The following is a 21585-nucleotide window of genomic DNA, read 5'->3' on the forward strand; positions in this document are numbered from 1 at the left end:
CATGGGGTGGCAACAGCCCCTGTCTGGAGCGGGGGGGGGACTGAGCTCCTGGACCCCGCACAAGCCAGAACTGAGCCAGCCTGTCTGCCCACCTGGCTCCTAATACACTTTAAATGTGGAGCTGCAGCAGGGATAGGTCCCAAACCTGGCATGAGCCAGGACTGAGCCGGGCTACTGGTCAGCCTGCTAAAAAATTTACTGGCAAGGAGTGAGACAGAAACACGTGTAGTCTATAGCATTAGCCGATACGTTTTTGCTTATTCGACTACACTATTATATCCCTATTATATACAGGTTGGACCTCTCTCATCTGGCATCCTTGGCACCTGACTGGTCCCAAATGAAGGATTTTGCTGGACCATGGGAGGTCAGTTCTAGACCCCCTGCCACCAGCTCCCTCCAGCCTTGATCCCACTGCTGGACTCCCAGCCAGCTTCCCCCTCTTGCTGGTCCTCTGCCCTGACAGCTCCGCCACCTCTGCGCACACTGGGCTCTCGCTGCAGTGCCTGGCAGCCCCACCACCTCCATGTGCACCAAGCTCTCACTGCAGTGCCTGGCTCCTGCTGTCGTGCCTGGCAGCCCCAGAGCTTCTGCACACTCAGCTCCCGCTGCCCTGTTGTCACGTGTGGAACTCCCATTGCTCTGCTGGAAAGCCCTGTTGGGTGCTCGTCAGGTTCCCGCTGCCCTGCCAGCCTGCACAGCTCCCAATGCTAGCTCTCCACCACGACTCTCTGGTCCTGGAACATCCCCGGTTCTGCCGGACCATGGAAATTGCCTAACAAAAGAATCCCGGTTAAGGGAGTTACAACCCGATCATGGCTGTAACTCATGATTTAAATTCACTAGGTATTACTGAAATCTGGCTGGATGACACTGGTGGACCTGTACAAATAACTGGTGCCAAGTGATAACTTTGTGATGATTGACTCTAGAGGGGTCAAGGAAGAGGTAGTGTAACCACCACCTGGTGGATTTTAACCTGGGACCTTTGGAGCTTAGTATAGGAGCCTCTACCCTTTGAGCTAAAAGCCAGCTGGCTTTTAGCCTAGGTTGTAGAGGGCTCTTGATCTTCTCTGTTGCTGCAGTCTAGGTGCCACTGTATGAGACAGTGAAGCATACTAGGTGTGTGGATTACAGTAGCAGCTATAGTTTTGCACTCTCAACAGTGGACTACTTCAAACATGTTTGCCTGGTTAAAGTCAGAGTAGCCATATACTAGTTGTATATAACCACATTTCTGTAGATTTCCTGCTGTAAATAATCAAGCTGCAACCAAGCCTGTTATTAGCATTCCCCTGTAATCATGGTCTTGGGTCATTTCAGTGACCACACAGATAACATTTCCAACACTAGCTCAGAATTTATCCATGTTCAGTATGGGGTTCTTCTATTTGGTCTCCTGAGCAATACAGAGCCAGACGCATAATGTCTAAGTGCTAATTATACACTGTAAATTAATGCATGTTGTAACTCAAGTTTAGAAACTCAGGCTGAACTTTCCCATCTGTGTTGTTGAGAGGTGATGTACATCACTTCTAAGTTAGTCTGCTCTTCTCTGCTTTACCTGACTTCACTCCATCGGAGAGTGGCTGCTGGAAGAGCAGCTACACAATTTGGTACATAACAAGTGTGCAGCTCATACATAACGAGGTAGGTCTCCTGTAGTTCCCTTGGCAACAAGATTTTTTTTTCCAGGTCTTTTTTTTTTTTTCAAGCTTTCAATATATTTCTTTCTTTGCTTGACTTCATCCATGGCTGCTTTGCACCAGCTGAGAAAATTGCTATAGTCAGGATCTTGTTCTTTGTGCATCTATTCCTGGATTATCATCTCTAAGTGTTTTGGATCTTTAGTATGTGTTGAATTTTTGCATTACCGGGCCTGTTAGGCAAAGAAAAAAATGATCTTTGCTCTCTATGTTTCCTTAACTTTCTAGATAAAACCACAATTGGAGGATTTAGAAGGACATTGTCTTCTTCCCTGTGGTAATTTCAGAGCATCAACAGACAGAATTTAAGAGACTGATTCTATAGACATTTCTCTCAAAAGAGCAACTTCAGTAAAGGGTTTGGTTTCCTTAACCTATTTTGGTGCATGTTTTCAAGTATCAGAATGGGGATTTGTATTCCCACCAATGTTTTATTTGGTCAAAAATATGAATTATCTTATCATCATATACTGTTTGAAAATAAATAGTATGTTAACCTAGACTTTCAACCCCTTCTGGTGCTATGAGCACCTTTCTCCTTAAAGACATGAAAGGGGAAGGTAGATGGGAAAGACTGCAACTGTGTCATAGGTCACATGTGGATTTAGATAAGATACATGTATATTTACTGGAGAGGAGAAAAGGCTAAAGAGTTGCACTCAGTACTACATTTAAAACAACTTTGTTTTTAAGTACAAAGTACTCAAAGATTTTGATTTCTAATAAATTATGTATATAAAGTCTATAAAAACAATCTTCCAGGCAATTTCATTAGTTAGATGACTGTCCCTGATTTCTTCCAGTTTTGGGTCCTTTTATTCCATATCTCTAATTTGTCATTGCTAGTACTTTGGTTTGCACTTTAAGTTTCTTTTCTGCAGTCAGGAATAGAGTCTATTAATGCTGTTGCTGGGCTGGTTGATGGTTTGCTGCATATTGGTACAAAGAGCTCTTCTCAGTAGTCTCTGAATACATTGTCTCTGTTGCTGGCAAAGTTCAGTAGAATAATATTTTGTAAAACAAAAAATCAAATATTATAATGTAATTTAAACTAGCACTATTGATATGTTTTTGTTTAGAAATTCACTACAGAGCCTACCAGGTGATAGGCAGAACAGGTGGAAATAAAAGCTAGAAAGGAGGAAGAATTTGGACTGTGAATATCAATTGGAGGGGTCATTCTTCAAATAAATAAACAGTCTGAATTTACTTGGACAGCTGGGAAATGACCCCTCTAGAATATCATTTATCACCCATAGGATTTACGTATCTAGATGTGATCTGAAACTCTTTCAAATCATTTCCATCCTTCGGAAAAAAACTTCCCTTAGTTCTCAAGTGTATATACAAGAGAACAATACAACATTTATTTCTTTAGCACATTATAATGAAAACCATCTCAAAGTACTTTGTTTTCTGCATGCTTTTAGTGCAGAGTAACGTTTAATTTTTTTAAATGTGGGTTCCTGGTGTAGATATAATCTAGAAGCAAGGGTTAAAACTGGACAGCAATGGACCAGCTGTGTGCTGTCTGCTGCAATAATGATATTTGTTGAAGTGTGTTTTGTTAACATTTTGAAAGAATATGTAAAACAAAGTATGGTGAAAAATCACATATACTGTATGTTAAGCAGTATAGTGTGAAAGGAAACATCTGTTCCTGGTTAAACTTCTTTCACTGTGAGTTCTTTTGACTCAGCCATTTAACTGTAGTGTTGAGATATAAGCTCCATGAATGTCACAAAACTATTTTCATAGTGTTCCCAGGGGCCTTGATGTGCTTTTGGAATCTTTTGCCCAAGCAGATTTTGAGGTCATCCTCTTGACCAGTGTAAAAATAGATGGTGTAAAATATACAGTCTATAACTTCATCTGGAAAAAAAGGAAAATATTTGGTAACAATTGAACTGTTTGTATTTGATCTTGTCCTGAAGGGAGGTAAGGGCAAATTGTTCAGTGTTTTGAACTGCAGTTTCTGCTATAGATACTATATGGTTGCTAGGAGAACGCAAGGATGATTTTAGAGGGATAGTCTCAAGTTAAAAATAATGCTTATTTCCTGCAAATAACAATGTAGATCCCTACAACAAAGACAACTTTTAATATCTGATTTATGTCCATTACCCTTTATATTTTGAATTTTTCTCAGGTTGGACAATGAAGATACACTAAGCCAGTGTTTAGTATTGTGTTAACTGACTATAAGTAAATCCAGCATAAAACATAGTTTGTCATAATCTGCACTGACCACTGAATCATATTCCACCAGCTGACATAATGTTGCAAGCAGTGTTCAGACTTGTATTTGCATAAATCTTTATTTGTTCCCTCTTTATATTCGCCCATAAAAGCCTGAGCTTTTTAACAGAAGATTTAGATTCAATATGGTGTTTAAACTTCTAAATTACAATGTGTAATCTATACCAAACTATTAACAAGCCTTTAGTCACTAGTAAAATTTGATCTGTTATTATTAAGTATATGCAGAGGTTTCTGGGGACTAAGGAGAAGGGTGGTTAAAGCCTGGAGGACTCAGTAAGGCTGTGGCTACACTGAGGTTGTTTTCTGAAGTTTTCTGAAGTTCTAGCATTCATGCTAGCCGTAGAATACAGTAGCCACCGGAATTCTTATGTCATCCAACACTGCTCTAATGACATGGGTGTAAATACACTTCTGGAAAGTCTCCACTAGTTATCCTAAAATTGCTAGCTCTAATGGACTTTGCACGGCTGCCAAGACCAAACATTTCAGAAGAATCTTATTTCAGACAAAGTCGTAGACAGTACAGCTAGAGTGGTTGAGCGATATTGAGATGGGTAAATCTCTGAGCTCTGTTGCTGTACCACAATCTTAACTTTCAACTCCTGTTGCTATGTCAGTGCTTATTTAAACAAATCTTCTTTTACTTCAGTGGGAGTTTTGCTTGACAGGGCAGTGAGTTATTTGGGGCTCCTAATGCTGGAGCTTTTGCTGAGCAGAAATTGACAGTCATACTAAACTGTTTGATAAATTTGTGAAGTGAAAAATTCCTGTTTTCAGAGATTCTATTGCCATGAACCAACACCACGCATTCATATCTGAGAGCAGAATTTCAGTCCTAATGTGAAATCATCAGACTTGATTTGAGGTGGATGTAAAATAGACAGTAAAATGAAAGGTACTCATACACTGCCACCAGCAAGCTCTGTTTTGTAGTGCCATTTCATTGATCTTGGAGACATTGAACAAGTTGATAGGGAATTTGTAGTGCATTCATCACTCATTCCTTTTTGGGCACTGGTAGCTGGACACCAGTTGGTTGGTTAGTTGGTTGATTGGTTGGTTTTACAGCATTCTGCAGAGATACACATTAAAGAGCATTTATTTTACTTTATTTCAAAGTTCATTAGCATAAAAAATTCAAACTTAGATTTTAACTGCAAGCATAGAAGGAAGTTAGCTATTCCTGTGTAAACAGAGGAACTTGTCAACACAAGGCCAGAAATCGCTCTTATGTTTTGATGTTACGTGCATTGTTGCATGCAATTCGTCCTTCCAGTGTTTTGCTCTTGGTACCCTCTGCTGCTGTAGTTCAGACAGAAAGCAACTGTAGCTTTGATATCTGATTCCCCTGATTAAAACAATACAGAATCTAATGGGTGAATGTAAAGAGGGAAAATAAAGATGTATGGTGATGCAGGTTCTATAACAGAAAAAAAGAACATCAGCCAGGGTGGATGAGAGACTTTGCTGGGCCCGGGAGTGGGGGAGGGAGCTGACTCCGTACCTTGGAAAGGGCAGTGCCTCAAGCAGAAAGGTTGGGGCTGGGGGCTAGTCTCCCTAAGCCTGCCCTGCAGCAACACTGGGCTGCAGGGTCCGTGCTGCAGGAAGTTCTGGCAGCAATTTAAAAGGCCCAGGGCTCCTGGCTGCTGCTGCAGTGTCCCAAGCCCTTTGAAGTCCGTGGGGCCTGGGGCAGTTGTCCCTTTAGACCCTATCCCTGCCCCTGTTGGCGGCCCTGACTTCAGCCATGAAACATCCCCATCAGAAATGCACCCTATATGGGGCATCTAGAAAACCGGATAGAGCATTTAAAATTAATATAAACTATTGAGTTGGGGGGGGGGGGTCTCTTTGCCATTTGATAAATGTACCAGGGTGGCTCTCTGGTATTTCAGACTGTTGGTGAAATCCACACCTTCACAGTCCTGTACTGCAGTTCTATCACCAGTGTCTTCTCTACTGTCAGCCCCTCTACCGTCTCCCAGGACCTGGCAGAAACAGAGGGTCCTCGCCAGAGCTTCATCAGCCTAGGCTCAGCTAGCCCTGTTTACCTCCCCAGTGCTTCCTTCCTTTCTATCTGTCCCCAACTCATGGGCTAATTAATTATTTAGCTCACCTACTAGGTCAGCCTGATTTGCTAATTACATTGCATTCTCCAGTCAGACCACCTGGGAAAAACTAATTAGTGTCTCGGTGATCAAAGAATACTGGTTCACCTGCTAATTCCCAGATTGTAGATGGACACAATCCGATCCACCTCCAGAACTCAATAGGGGCTAGCTCCCAGCACTTGGTCACAGTGAGATTTCCCTTTCTGCATCTCATCATTCAAGATGCAAAAGTTTAATAGTGTTTCTGAGTGGCTATAGGAGTAACTAAAACTCTTCCTTTAGACCAGTGGCTGTGCTTAGCCTGGTTTATAATGAGCCTTAAAACCTGACTTATTGTTTCTGTTTTGGATGTGAGCATAAGGAGAGCAGACTTAGAAAATGTCCAAGAGTAACTAAAAGCTGCTTTTCATTTTAAACACCTCTTTCCTGAAAAAAGCACAGAAACCAAGATGACAAAAATGGAGCAGTTTGATATTGATGATAAAATATGCACCAATAAATCCTAATGAGAAATGATATAGCTGTAATTCTGTAGCCTTGAACAGCTTTTTCATACCAGTTCTTGATAATACAGTACATAATATCCTCCTTGCTTTCCACCAGCATACACTTTTTGCCTCAAGACCTTTGATGGTATGTCAGTTATCAGAGTACATTTTGTATGACTTGTGGGAAGGACTTGAGAGGTGACCGTGATCTTGCCTCTTTATATACATTAGATGTATGAGCAACAAAAATGATTAAAGGTCTAGAAAACATGACCTATGAGGGAAGACTGAAAGAATTGGGTTTGTTTAGTTTGGAAAAGAGAAGACTGAGAGGGGACATGATAACAGCTTTCACATACCTAAAAGGGTGTCACAAGGAGGAGGGAGAAAAATTATTCCTCTTAATCTCTGATGATAGGACAAGAAGCAATGGGCTTAAACAGGGCTGGCCTTAGGCCGATTCGACCGATTTGGTCGAATCGGGCCCCACGCCTAAGGGGGCCCCGCGCCCTGCACCCAGAAGTGCCAACCTGCCGGGGTCGACGTTACATTTCAGAGCCGGAGCCCTGCTCCACCACTATATGGAGCTGGGTCTCTCCCCCGGCTCTGCCCAGAGCAGGCCCTGAACCCCCCTGCCGGTCCCCCGCACGTCCCCCCACCCTCTGGACCCAGACCTGGACCCAGACCGTCCCGTCCCGTCCCATCCTGTCCCATCCCATGAGCAGCTCTGGGTGGCTTCCCTTCGCTGCCTGCTGCTGCCCATGCACGGCGTTGCAGGTGGGCAGGGCTCAGGCGTGACGTCACATCACGTCATGCCTGGGATTTTCAAAGTGCCCGGAGGCAGGCCGCGTGGCTGGCTCTGGGTTCCGACTGCGAGGCCTGAGTGCAGACTCTGGCTCCGCAACACGGAAGGTAGGGAAGGGGCTTTTGCAGCGGGGAAGGGGCTGGGGAAGAGGCTTGTGGGGAGGGGAAGGGGAAGAAAGGGGAAGGCACCAAGAGACAAACAGTAGGGGGCCATGTGCACTGCAGACAATGAGGGAAAGGGCAGGAGGGGAGGTGTCAGTGGGAGGGGGGACAGGGTGATGTGTGGAGAGGAGAGGAGAGGGGAAGGGCATTGGGGGCTAGCGGAGGAAGTGCTGGGAGAAGGCTTGAAAGAAGGGGTGCGCATGAGAAAGGTGGGGATGGAGCAAGTCATGTGTGAGGGCACAGGGGCATGAGGGAAATAGAGGGCAGAGGGTGGTGAGGGGGTGGCCATCAGGGAAAGTGGGCAAAGGGGAGCAGGAGCAGTAAGGGAAGGGGGAGGCACCAGGAGGGTGCAGGGCTAAGGGAAGGTGCATGTGCCAGGGGATTCTTGGGTGAAGCAGAAGGGCAGACACCTGCAGGGAAGGGACCAGCACCAGAGGAGAGAGGCAGGAGAGGTGTGTAGATGGAGGTGTTGGAAGAGGGGATGAGGAGGCATAGCTCACTTGATCAGAGCGGGGCTACTGGAGGAGTGGGCACAGGGGGGAGTGAAGGGCTGGTGGAGGGGGGCAGGTTGCAGGAGGGCTGAGGGCAGTGAGAAGGGCAGGAGTCAAGACAGTAGAAGAGGGTGAGGAGTTGGGGGGCAGCAGGCACCAGGGGAGATGATGGAGCAAGGAGAGGAGACATGGCAGCAGAGAGAAAAGGTAAAGGTTTAAAAATATTTATTAACGTGGTATGCTGCCCACGGCCAGTTTGTTTGTGCCCCATGGAGCAGTTTGGGTTTATGTGGGGATCAACACGTGGCCAGCGAGTGGGAGCCAAAACCAAAAAGTAGTCAGTGTAATGATCTTCTGTTGATATGTGTTTTAGTAGTTAAATTCTTGGACTGTCATAGCTCATGAAAAGTGCTGTCACATGGGTAGAAATTGGGTAAATATTGCGTTTTATTATCAGCAGAACTGACTTAAATGAGGCCTGTGTTTTGTGTTGTGTAGTCTTGCCTTAATCTTTTATATTCACGCCTGTCAGTGTGAGAGAAGCTATTTGTATATATTTGCTTGCATATGCAGCCACACTTAAGTTGAGGCCCTCAGCATGTTCTATAAGTATCAGTGTGGCCCCTGGGGCTTCCAAAGTTGAGTTGCCCTAGCTCATCCCTGACAGGTGTCTGTCTCACCTGGTCTTAAATATCTGTAGTTTAAGCCCATTGCTTCTCAGCTTAACCTCAGAGGCCAAGCAGAACAATTTTTCTTCCTCTTCCTTATGATACTCTTAAATACTTGAAAGCTGCTCTCATGTCCCTTTTTGGTCTTCTCTTTTCCAAGGTAAACAAGGCCAATTTCCTCAGCCTTGCCTCATATCTCTCATTCTCTAGACCTTTCATCATTCGTGTTGATCTTCTCTGGAGTTTCTCCATGTTTCCTGAAATGGGGCACCCAGAACTGGACATGATACTCCAGCTGGGGCCTAATGTAGATGGCTCATTCCCTGCCTAGGGGACGTGAGACTGGGAGGGTTAATTTTCCAATCCTCCTGTTTATTCTTTTCCTAAGCCAGGAGGGCACCGTAGTTCTGATGGGGGGCTCTGCAGGAAGGCTGCCCGCACTGCCCCTGCCTGAAACCTTGTGCAGGTGTTAAACAGCTGTCCAGCCCACCCTAGAGGTGACTGCATTTCAGCGTGCCTGAAGCAACACTGCACCAGCAATGGACAGGAGAATGGCTCCCGGGCATGGCTTGCTCGTGACTGCTTCAGTCCTGTTGATGGGCCGCAGCCTCTTTCCTTCCACTCCCCCGCTTTGCAATGGGGCTGTAGACTCTGGGGGAGAGGGGGAGAGGCAGGCAGAGGTGTCTCCCTGCGGCAGATGTAGACATGTCTCTGTATTAATCATTCTCTCATTGAAGTTTTTAGCTTTGTAGTGAGTCCTTTTACATGGAAACTTTGTATTACGTCTTGGTAAAAAGTCCCTAGGACAAGTGAGGCAGAGACTGTCCCTGTGGGGTGAATGAGGTGGGAATGGAGAAGGCGGAAGGTGAGCACCTCTGAGCAGTTGCAAAGGTTGGAGAGGGGATGGAAGCCAGATCCAAGATCAATGAGCCCTGGGAAGTGGGCCCATTGAAAGGAGACCGGACCTGTGGATGCTTTGGGGGTCTGCAACAAGGTCCTGCTTTGGGAAGCCCCCTCTTTGGAGGTGAATGTGGCAGCATTGAGACACCACCCAAAAGCAGGCGCCACAGACACTAACTGCAGATTCATGGGACGGCTCTCACAGATCTTGCACTTGCATAAGATGATAGATCTGCGGGGGAGGGGGCAGTGGCATAGTGAGGGGGCTGGAGGGGTCAGTTGTCCCTGGGAGAAAATAATATAAGATGGATCAAAATTATAGGTGCTTTGTGAATATGCTGACTTGAGAGTGGAAAGATTTCATATTGTCATGTATGATTCCTGGTAACTCATCTCAAATATGAAAAACTAGGTTGATACTTGTTCATATCAGGAGCTGTTGAATCCAGTTCACCATTTGCAGTATCTCATTAGGATGTTTAGTGGAGAAGATATTGTTGTTGTTTTTTTTTATTTATACTGTGGGCAAAGCATGGGCTCACAAGAATTCCTCCATTGTTTTACCATGAGTCTCAAAACATTTGGTGTTTTTCTAAAGGCCTGGAGTCAGTTGATTATGTAGGAATCTCAGCTTTCATTTAAAAAAAGTTCTCTATACTTCTGGGCTTTACAGATAAGGAGGAAAGCTTTAAAACATAACCCTAAATACTCAAGAAACAAAAGGCCAATAAAATTCCAACATGTTTTATTTTTAAAATATCTTATGATTTGTAGACCATTCTTATAACTGTGTAGGCGTTCCTTGTGATTTTTGGTTTGGCAATACTGCTCTTTGATTGATGAATTTAGAGAGGTCTCTCCTTTCAGTTTCTCTTTTCACCCTCCTTTTTTGTCACAGGTCATCAGAGAATCATAGAGACAATGGAGAGTAGGGTGAGTCCATGACTATGGTTAGTGACTGGTCAGGGTGACTAACTATTATCAGCCAGTGATCTGAATGAGCTATCTACTGCCATCTGTTAATCAACTGTAGGAAAAGGCTTCAGGAGCAGACCTTATTTATATAGACAACTTACTTTGCCACAGAGATCAGTAGACACACTTGCTGTGTCAAGGTGATCAATTTTGGCTCTTTTGGGTTGATATTCACTTAAGACTTGAATCTGGGAGAATGAAATGTTGTTATCCATATTGTATGATTAAAAGACCTGAACTTAATATGACCTGGCTTAGGGTCTACCATAACTTGAACACTAAGCAGAGGATAGTGAGTCACATCTAAGTGAAAGTCACAGAAGATGGAAACAGGTTTTATTTCTGGTGGTGTAGAGTCTATTTGGGAGTTCTCAATTATAACTGACACTTTACATCCAGTGTTTAAAGGCAGAGCGGACTAGAATCAATTGAGAGTCCTTGTCTTCTCTCCATAATCACTTGAGCAAAAAACATTGATAAAATCTTGTCTAGACTGACCTTGGACTCAACATGCAGGCAATGTGTTGAAGGGCAGTGCAAGGAGGCAATGGTGGTGAGGTACCATATTTCCTAGTGAAATCATTGGTGCTGAAATCACTAAGGACTGGAATTTGACCACAGAACTGATACTTTCTTAACAAAGACTCAATTTTTGCTATTTAAAAAGTAAATCAATGTAACAGAAAACTGTAATACTCTCTGGTAACTTTTTAAAAATCAAACTTTAAACTTTATAGAAAAAAATTGATAGTTTGCAATTGAAAATATTTGACCTACACTTAAGGCAACTGATTTAATTTTGTGTAAAATTTTGCATAATAAAGGATGGCATTTTTTTTTGAAAATGTTCAACTACATTTTGATCAGATCTACTTCTGATGTGATATTTGTGTGTGGATGTGATTTGTTGTGTGGGTGCATGTTTGGGTTTTTTGTTTTTGTTTTTTGCTCAACAAAAAATCCAGGGTGGGGGAGAGGGAGCCCCACCAAAGTGGTTCGAATTAGGCCCCGCACTTCCTAAAGCAGGCCCTGGGATTAAATTGCGGCAAGGGAGGTTTAGGTTGGACGTTAGAAAAAACTTCTTAACTGTCAGGGTGGTTAAGCACTGGAATAAATTGCCTAGGGAGGCTATGGAATATCCATCACTGGAGATATTTAAGACTAAGTTAGACAGACAGCTATTAGGGATGATCTACGGTTCTTGTTCCTGCTATGCAGGCAGGGAACTGGACTTGATGACCTCTTGAGATTCTTGCCTGTTCTAGTATTTTATGATTCTCTGATACATGATGCTGCACTGAAGTGTTATAAAAAGTTAGAAATATGTATTTTATTAAGTGGGACAGCCTAGACTTAATTTTGAAGTATCTGTTGACCAATTTGGCCAACCCATTGTTTCTAGTGCAGCATATTTTTTCATTAGCAGCACCAAGTAGCAATTTTCTATTTCTGAACTTCTAAGGGTACGTCTACACAGCAGTGTTATTTCGGAATAACTGACGTAATTCTGAAATAATATAGTTCACGTAATTCTGAAATAACATAATGTCAAAATAATGCTGAGCTGGAGGACTTCTTTCTCTAGCTCCTGTAACCCTCATTTTACGAGGAATAAGAGAAGTAGAAGGAAGAGTGGTCTTTCTCAGACTTCCTGCTGTGTAGACAGCACCAAAAACCGAAATAACTTATTGTAACTTAAGCTATGCAATTGATGTAACTGAAGTTGCATAGCTTAATTTTGCTTTAGCCCTGCTGTGTAGACGTGCCCCTAGAGACCTAACCTAAAGCATCTGGCTTCTGGAAAATTGGTTGGTTGTTACTAGGGAGTGACTTTTTTCCTCTGTCCAAATAGAGTTCTGCTTCATCTGTTCTCGGTAAATGTTTTCTCTTGTTTGTTTTGGATTAGCAAGAGTCCCCTTTCATTAGTTGCTACTACATTCACTGGGCACCCTATTCTAGCATGAATCATACAACAAACTTGTCTAAGAGCATTAATGAAATAACCACTCAGTTGTAATGACTAGTTTCTGAAGAATTATCACCTAAGTCCTCAGGGAGTCTCAACCTCAGAAACACTGTTGGCTGTGACGAATTAGAGTATACTGGCGGCATAGTATATTTTTACTTGGAATGCATGCCAAAAAATTCCAGCTCCTGGCATCAAAAACTTAAGAGGCGTTTAGAATATTAGTCTTATTAAAATCAACTGTGTTTCAAAACCCTTATGCAAGAGATGGACTTTAATTATTAAATTATTCCGTTGTAATTTCCATGCTTGTTGATTTAGATGAAGTACTGTTCTGGACTTGAAAGAAACATTTGACATGTAAATGTCATGGGAGAAATGTACAGCGTGTCATTGTGAACAGTTACAGAAATTGGCAAAAAAATATTATGCTACTCAGTGTTTATATCTGCACTCTTCGTGTTTCTATATTGAAAGCAGTGGTACTCCGTCCATTATGCATCAGAGATTATTTGACAGTTGATAATGGAGTTCTATATAGGCAATCTTAAGTGCATATGCCAGGAGATATCATTTAAATACTTTGAGAAAAATCCATTTATAAAACTATATAAATCCATTTATATAACAATGCCTAGCATTGCGAACTCTCCCGCACCAGACGGACCAGATGCCTTTGTCACAAATGCCATCCAGTCTGTCTAATCAGGAAAGTTGACAACCCTACCAATGCCCCAATCCCTAACATTTGGATTTCTATGATTGTTTTTGGTGATTGTAACTCAAACAGATTATTTTTTGAAAATAGCATTTTGTAAATCAGCTATGCCACTATGAAATGTGATTTTATTAAAGCTTAAAAGCAAAGTTGGGCCAGATCTGTAATAAAATAGGTCTCCACGGAAACCACAGGTGCCACAGGAAGTGATTCAGTATGTAACATTCTGATCTTTTTGCCTCAGCATGGTGTTTGGCCACACTACTCTGTGATGATAAAGATGCCTTTTTTCAGCTAAAGCATAAAACTAGAGTCCCAACCACTTAGGAAATAATACATGATGCTTTTCACAAGTGTTTGGAGGTGTTAGTCAAAGTGCCCTGGCCAAAATCCAAGATAAGTAATTATAGGAGAGATTTGATGGAAGGTCCTGTTCCTGAGTCCATGGGAGATTTACAATTTACTGACAGCAATGGGTAAAGCTGTCTGTTTTATTTTGTTTTGTTTTCCCTCAAGACACAATGCCATTGTTATTAAGCAAAATACACAGGAAACATTACATCCCAAAAATGTGTAGATTGTGGCTATATATGAAATGTGGACGTAGTTAAATGAAATCTATTTTTAGTTGATGTAATTAAATCAGTGCAAGTTCATGAATATAAGTCAGCTGTGAACTAATTTGAAATGTGTTGATATAGGGGTTTACACTGGTTTAGCTAAATTGGTTTGAAAATTCTAATTGAACAGGAATGAGTTGTATATGTAGACCAGTCCATACTATAATGGCCGTTATCAATTAAACAATGCTTTATAAGTTGCTAGAAATGTTTCTGTGTGTATCTAAGGAATGAAACAAGGAATTTCTGTGGGGTTTTTTCCTTATGGGGGTGTCCCTTTGAAAAATTCCAAGAATTAAAGGCTGACTTGCAGATAACAAGTTAAAAACACAACAAATTTTAATAAAAGCCTCAGTCAATCTGGATCATCTATTCTAGGGAAGCTTTTGTTGAGTTCATTCTGCCGCAGCATGATGTGCAGATGCAATTTCTATGTTTTTATGCTCTTGTTGTTTTTCTCATTTAGCAATACAGCATAATGTGAAAAGGACTTTTTACTATTTGTGCTGTGGATTGGCACATAAAGACAACAATTGTAATATTTGTCCAATCTGGAATACTTTCAGCACGAGCCTGCCAAAATGAAATAGTGTTCTTTTCATTCAGTCCAGCTTCACTCTATGTATTTCCCCCACATTGATTAAATTGTGTGTTTGCTGGAATATTTTCCTGAAAGGCTGGTATGTTGGAACAGATTTAATTCTCTGTATGATGCCTTGAAGGGTTAAAAAAAATGTGCATTGCTTTAAAGAATTTTGCAGCTGGCTTACAACCATCCTGTTCTATATAGTCATACAGTTTCTGGGCACAACTTGTCATGGTGTTGAGAAGGTTTTTTGTTGATATGGAGATATACCATAGAACTGGAAGGGACCTTGAAAGGTCATCGAGTCCAGTCTTCTTGCCCTTACATGAGGACCAAGTACCATCCATGACAGATTTGCCCCAGCTCCCTAAATGGCCCCCTCAAGGATTGAGCTCACAACTCTAGATTTAGCAGAGTTCTGTTTTTATAAGCCTCTTCTGTGACTTCTTGTAAGTGCATACTCTCATCATGCACACAGTAGATATGTCTAGACTACATGGCTCCGTCAACAGAGCCATGTAGATGAGTTTACTAGACATAGGAAAATGAAGTGGCGATTTAAATAATCTCCGCTTCATTTACATCAAAATGGCTGCCACACTGTGCCGATCAGCTGTTTGGTGGCACAGCGGGGCAGTCTGGACGCGCCTCATTTCATGAGGCATACCGGATCGGTCGACAAAGGTTTCCCTTGTCGACCGGAGCGCGTCCAGACTGCCCCGCTGTGCCGCCAAACAGCTGATTGGCACAGTGTGGCAGCCATTTTGATGTAAATGAAGTGGCAATTATTTAAATCGCCACTTCATTTTCCTATGACTAGTAATCTCATCTACATGGCTCTGTTGACGGAGCCATGTAGTCTAGACATACCCAGTGAGTTTTCATTTGACCTTTCTCCTGCCTCTGAAGTATAAGGCAGTGGCATGCAATGCTACCCTTTTGCTGTTTCATCTGACCTTTTGTGATAAAGGAAAGTTGCAGCTCTAGTACATGCAGCACTTTTTCTTTTTTCAACATGTATCCATACAAGTAGTTGTCATGGTAGAAATTATTAAGAGATCATATTCCACCTTTTGATAACTTGCTGAGGGGCAATGCTGAAGGCTTGCCCTCAGCCTGCAAGAGAAGCTTATATCTGGCTGTCCTTACAGAACAATTATAAATACAACATTTTACATTTACAACAAGGCCATTTATACTTGCAAAGTAATTTGTTCCAATTACCTACAACAAACTTTGCACATGTTTGCACAAGTTGAAAGCACTTCAGTCACCAGAACAAGTTTCAGGCTTTCCCCCAAGCACTTGCATATGTCCTGTCACCAACTCAAAACACATTTGGTTGGAAACATCAAACTTCAGATTATATTAGCAACCACACTAGCTCCAGTTTATTTCTTACAAAGTTTGGCTTTGTTACCTTCAGCTGTTTCCCAGTCATTCAGTCTAAAATTTGACATTCATGTTTTCAGCCTCAAAAGAAGTAGGGATTGGGGAAGTTGATGACTGTCTATTTTTAAAAACGACAACAAATAAAATTGCAGCTATGCTGCAAATTGCTTGAACGCATAAACATTCAGATTGCGGTGTTAAAAGTGGGTATTTCACTAATCATGTAGTTGATAGAATTTTTATCAACTACACGATTAGTCGATAAAGAAAGGCACTCAGTCCTAACTTGTGCCAGATCCAGGAGCTACCCATTCTGTGGCTATGCATTTAAATGTAGTAAGAGCTGGGTGGGCAGGAGCTGGGACCCCCATGAACAGAGCTGCTGCTGGAGCAGCCTCTACCTGTGGCCAGTCCGGGCCACCATGAATAGGGGCTGCTGTCAGAGCAGCCTCTGCCCACAGCGGGCCCAGACTTGCCATAAGGATAGGCTGCTTTGCGGCAGCCTCCCCTGCCCTCCTCCTCTGGGTGTGAAGGGGGGGTGGGCAGCACAGTGGACATGGTGCTGGGGGGGCTGGCTCTAGAAAAGTTGCACTGAGTTCTATAGGGATTAAAATATATTTTAAAAAAGTATAAAACAACCAATTTTACATGTTGTTATCAAAAACTGTATTGTAAACTATACTTTTGTTTCATTATTCTTAACAAATATGTACAAATTTTTTCCACTTCCAACTCTTGAACACGCAACAGAGTTGTCCATGTGAAAAGCAAGATGTCTCCAAATCAATTCCAACTACTTTAAGTCCTTGCGCTTTGTCAGTCTACATTGTTGAAATATAAGTTGACAGTTGATATAACTGAGGTGAGGAGCCTGAGGGGAGGGAGGGAGAAAGGAGCTGCGCGTCTGCCACCGGCGCCCGAGCCCGCTCTCTGCTTCCTTGTCCCTCCGCTGGCCTTAGTGAGCGACTGGCCCTGCCGCTTCCCCCGGGAAGCCGCTTCTCCCTGGAATGCCAAGCTCCGTGTAACGCCGGGGAGAGGTGTCGGTCTCTCATTTTTTCCCTCCCACAGTTCCTTAAAACCTTCTCCGGGATAAAAGGTTATCACATGCAAAGTTTGATTGCGGTAGCTTTTATAGTGTCCAAGTTATTAGCGCACAAACATACAAACATTCTCCTTTCTATATTAGATAAGTTGGAGGTATTTACATTTGAAAAATAATGATTGAATAAATGCAGTAATAACGTCTCAAAATGTGAGAGAATTCAATAAGTACTAGCTGTTTGAAAATGCAGCAATCAATCATGGCAGAGATGGTAAGACTCTATGCAAATGGATTAAGTTGATTAGTCTATTTAGACAACAAAACCTACATTTTTTATGGGTCTAGGTAGGTTTTTAAAAATAAAATAAAATTCTAAATTTAAAAAATGACTCATTTTGGAAACATAAAATGTTATGCTTAATTCTTTGACTTGTACCAAAGGTCCACATCAGGGCTACTCAACTTTGGAAGCCTGAGGGGCTACAATGATACTCACAGCACAATTGTGCCGAGCACCACAACTTAAGTGTGGTTGCATATACATGCGAATATATATGCAAATATATGTAAATAGCTTCTTTCACATTGATGGGCATGAATACAAAGATTAAGTAAGGCAAGGCTACACAACACACAGGCCCCATTTAAGTCAGTTCTGCTGATATTAATAAAATGCTATATTTACCCGATTTCCACCGATATGACATCACTTTTAATGAGCAATGACAGTCCAGGAATTTAACTACTAAAATGCATAGCAACAGAAGACCATTATATTGACTACTTTTTTGTTTTGGCTCCCACCTGCGGGCTGTGAGTTGAGCCCTGCATAAACCAAAACTGCATTGCAGGCTGCAAATAAACGGGCCGCATGCAGGCCACGTGTTGAGTAGCCCTGGTCTACATGTTTTTTCAGAGAGCAGGGAGCAAGCATGGTTGCAGTAAAATGATACATCTGTTGATGTGTCATACCTTTCATTGCATGGCTAGTGCAACACTTTCAGTTTCCCTGCTTCACTGAAATTAATGAGAAGCTTGCCCCAGGGATTTTATTGGGACCATGCACAATGGAAATTGAAATAAAGTGCTTTATACTTGTTATTGCTTTATCACTCTTTAATTTATTTATAAAGTGCCTTGAAATAAATTTGATATGGACTTTTTCTGTCTCTACCATATGGTTACAGACCTAGGGTTGATCATTATGAGAATATCTATCTTCAGTTCCTCTCTGTTCCTTCTGAAATCAAGAGCAGTTTTCCAAGAACAGATATTTCTAAGAAGAAACACTTTTTTCAGGATTTGCTGAGGCTTTTACACATTGCTGCAGAACCTGTGAATGCTGCTGTAGTTCAGTGCACAGGATGTTAGCCTGCTACGGGGTGACAACCAGTGTTCCAAGACCAGTAAATTATGATACCTGTATATGTGCTCAAACCCTGGCAGCTGACCACTAGTTAAATTATTATACTAGGGGGTCTCAACATTTTTTTTCTGAGGTCCCCGCTGCATGCTGTAAAAACTCCATGGCTCACGTACTGGTTTTTTGTATATAAAAGCCAGGGTAAGCAATGGGTGTATGCAGGACAAATTTCCGGAGCTCCACGCCATGATGCTAATTTGCTCAGGCTTCGATTTCAGTTCTAGATTGTGGGCTCAGGGCCAGGGAGTGGGGCTTCAGCCCCATGTGGTGGGACTTCGGCTTTCTGTTCTGGGCCCCCAAAAGTCTAATGCTAGCTCTGCTTGTCAGCCCCCTGAATCCTGCTCACAGGCCCCAGGAGTCTTGGACCCCTGGTTGAGAATTGCTGTACTACACAAATGCAATTTAGATTAGCACTAGAAGATGAAGAGGCTTTGTAATACTTGCTAATAATGAGTGTATTACAAGTATTTGTAAAATTGTAACAAGTCTGACACATTCAACGTTAGGCCTCTTAGGAATGCATCATAATATCTGCCTCCACTTGGATCAAGTGAGCAAGCCAGTCACACACAGACCGTCTTCTAGCCCAGTACAAATAACATGCTTCAGTTTATTTTTGGAGATCTGTAGTGCTGTCCAGCTTTCTTCTATTACATAGGCTACAGTAATAGCATTTTGACTTTCCTGTTAATTGAGATGAGGTTGCACTGTGGTAATTATCCCATTTTAACAATGAGTCTCACTCCACTCAGCAGCTCTTGTCCATCAGGCCAAACATCTGCAAACACATCCTGCTGACTATCACCCTGTTTCCCGGGGAACCATGCTTCAGTTCCTACCATCACGCTCTGAAGAGTTCATTAAACATTTTTTAAAAAGTGGCTTGAAAGAGGAAGTTCTCTGTGTTGATCAGATGTCACCTGTAGATTGTGTATATATTCAGCACAGCAATGTGACTGCCAGGAAATATATGATTCATTAAAAAAATTCAGGGAGTGGGAGCAAAATGGAGAAGTGAGCTGCTGCTTTTTTTTTTATTTAAGTGTTAAATGGTATTGTTAATGTCTCAAACTTCTTCCCCTACCCACGTCACTTCCCAGTTCCGTGGAACTCATGTGGCAGGTTCAATGCACAATTCATCCTTTCATTTGTAATTGAAAAGCCAGAACTGCTTTTATTTATGTTCATATTAATCAGGACTGGAGAATAACTAGGATGCTCTGACTCTGCTGGATTATTTGCCTTGAAAACACAGTATTAGTGAAAGGCTGAAGAACCCCTTTATTCTGGGGCCATTTCTTGTTATAATTTAGGGTTTTGCCTAAATAAAAATAACTAAGAATAATCACCACAAATCCACTAGTGTCTTTCTTCTCTTGGGGGGGAAGTCTGATGTATGAATCAGCAGCCAGTAACCTCTCCCTGTGACAGTTTAAAAGTCTGGTTTATGCTCCAGATTCTTCTCTCAGTTCAACTGGTGCAAGCAGATTGAAGTCAGTGAGGCTTTGATTCAGTAAGATTGTACCTCGGTACCTGAGAGGGAGAATTTCAACAACCACTTGCTGCTCGGCCATGAACCTTCCATCTGTTACTTGTACAGTCTCATTATCATTCTTGGACTCTTGCAGTTTCATTCCTATACTTTTCTATTACTCAACCTTATCTAAAGTTTTAAGAATTATAAATAAATATTAAATATGATTATTCATTATGCTTCTTTGTTTATGCCAGGGATGGGCAAGATAACCTCCATGAGCCGGATTTGGCCTGCCAGGTCCTTTGATCCGGCCTGCGGCCACGTTGCCACTTGAGACCTGGGGATGGGGGAGCACATGAAGTTTCCACCCCCCTTCCAGAGGTGTGCGGCACCTAGAGGGAACCGCCAGATTTTTGAACAGCTGGCTGTTCTCTCTAGACACCACAGGCCCCTGGCAGGGCGGGGATGAGGGACAAAGACTTCAAGTGCTCCCCTGCCCCCAGGCCAATCAGGGTCTGTGAGTAGGGAGCATGTGAAGTCTTTGACCCCACTCCCCGCCCTGGCCCTTCCGGGGCGGCCCATGACCACTTCTGAAATTCATGGAGTGCCCCCCCCTTCAAAAATTATCGCCCACCCCTGGTTTATGCACACAGACATTTTACTTAAAAAATATCTGTATCCCTAGCTCTAGTTTAAATACTAAAATGATGCAGTAACTTTGTTCTTTGAACTTTCATCATGTAAAGGTTCATCAATTGTTCCTAAATTTAAAATAAGGAGCTAGTAAAGGCATATAAGTGGCAAAGGAAATTTGTGGGACTTTCTCTTGCATATCCGTCAAGTAAACAGTATACGCAGCATTTTGTTTGGAGAAGAATATACAGTGTTGTTCAACTCCAAATGTCATTAAGCTGGCATTATAAAACTTGGGTTAGGAAAAGTTACATCTGCTAATGTGTCATAAATAAAGCCTTTCCAGCCCAGATATTGCTTTCCAATGAAGAAATCCAATGTGCCTGTCATTGCATAGGCCTTCCTCTTTCTCTTTTGATTTTCATGTTTCACAGACCGTTGAAGGCACTTGTGTCCTGTTTCTCTAGAATTTAATATTTTATGTAAAGCTATTTATGAGCATTTCTTATAGTAGCAGATAAAATAGTAAAATGACACATGAGTTCCCTTGAAGTGTTATTTTCAGAATATGTTTAGTCCTATAAGACAACCTGCAAATTAAAACTTAGTCTCCTTTGATTTGTAGATTCAAGAGGCAGCAAGTCAAGGCTTGAAGTTTGTTGGAGTTATACTTCAGTACAGTTCCCAAGTGAGCCTGCAGGCCAGCACCACTGTGGCACCCACTGGTAACAATTCTACACAACCACAGGATGTAAAAAATACATCAAACTCTCCAGAGGATCGTGCTTCACTAGATAGGAAGAAAGTAGATGGCGCAAATGGATGCAGTGCACCAGTCCCAAGTGAGGAAAACGCTGACCAGAGTAAAGAGCCCATTGAGGAAGGAGGAGGGGAAGAACTAGATGCTGGGCATCTGAGCTTAAACTCTGCAGGAGAGAATGGAGAGCAGTTTCAAGGAGAGAGTCCAAGTGTTTCACCAAGTCTCAGAGAAGCAACTGACAAGCAAGAAGGGGTAGCACAAAGTGACGCAGAGGCATTGCGTGCAGAACCACTTACTGAAAGTAAGTACAGCAGTGACCGCTGATATGAATAAGCAAGTTTTAAACTGCCCTTGTTATGTTCACAGCATCTTGAAAAAGTGAATGTAGCATTGCAACAGGGGAA

At 42.3% G+C, this 21585-nt stretch overlaps 2 protein-coding genes across 4 annotated transcripts in view; one reads left to right on the forward strand and one right to left on the reverse strand.

Moving 5' to 3' along the window:
* Positions 1 to 21585, forward strand: part of RFTN1 (raftlin, lipid raft linker 1) — a 120045-nt gene that overhangs the window by 58779 nt on the left and 39681 nt on the right. For all 3 annotated transcript variants that reach the window (XM_014578660.3, XM_006133255.4, XM_075922109.1), the window contains exon 5: positions 21047 to 21482. In XM_014578660.3, the coding sequence (XP_014434146.1) occupies positions 21047 to 21482 (436 nt within the window). The remainder of the gene's footprint in view (positions 1 to 21046; positions 21483 to 21585) is intronic.
* The window catches only part of OXNAD1 (oxidoreductase NAD binding domain containing 1), a 98964-nt gene continuing 82299 nt past the window's right edge, over positions 4921 to 21585 (reverse strand). Inside the window, exon 7 of the mRNA XM_075922111.1 lies at positions 4921 to 5040. Coding sequence (XP_075778226.1) covers positions 4966 to 5040 — 75 coding nt within the window. The 3' untranslated portion in view covers positions 4921 to 4965. The remainder of the gene's footprint in view (positions 5041 to 21585) is intronic.

Source organism: Pelodiscus sinensis, chromosome 2, assembly GCF_049634645.1.
Source record: "Pelodiscus sinensis isolate JC-2024 chromosome 2, ASM4963464v1, whole genome shotgun sequence".
Classification (NCBI taxonomy): Eukaryota; Metazoa; Chordata; order Testudines; family Trionychidae; genus Pelodiscus; species Pelodiscus sinensis.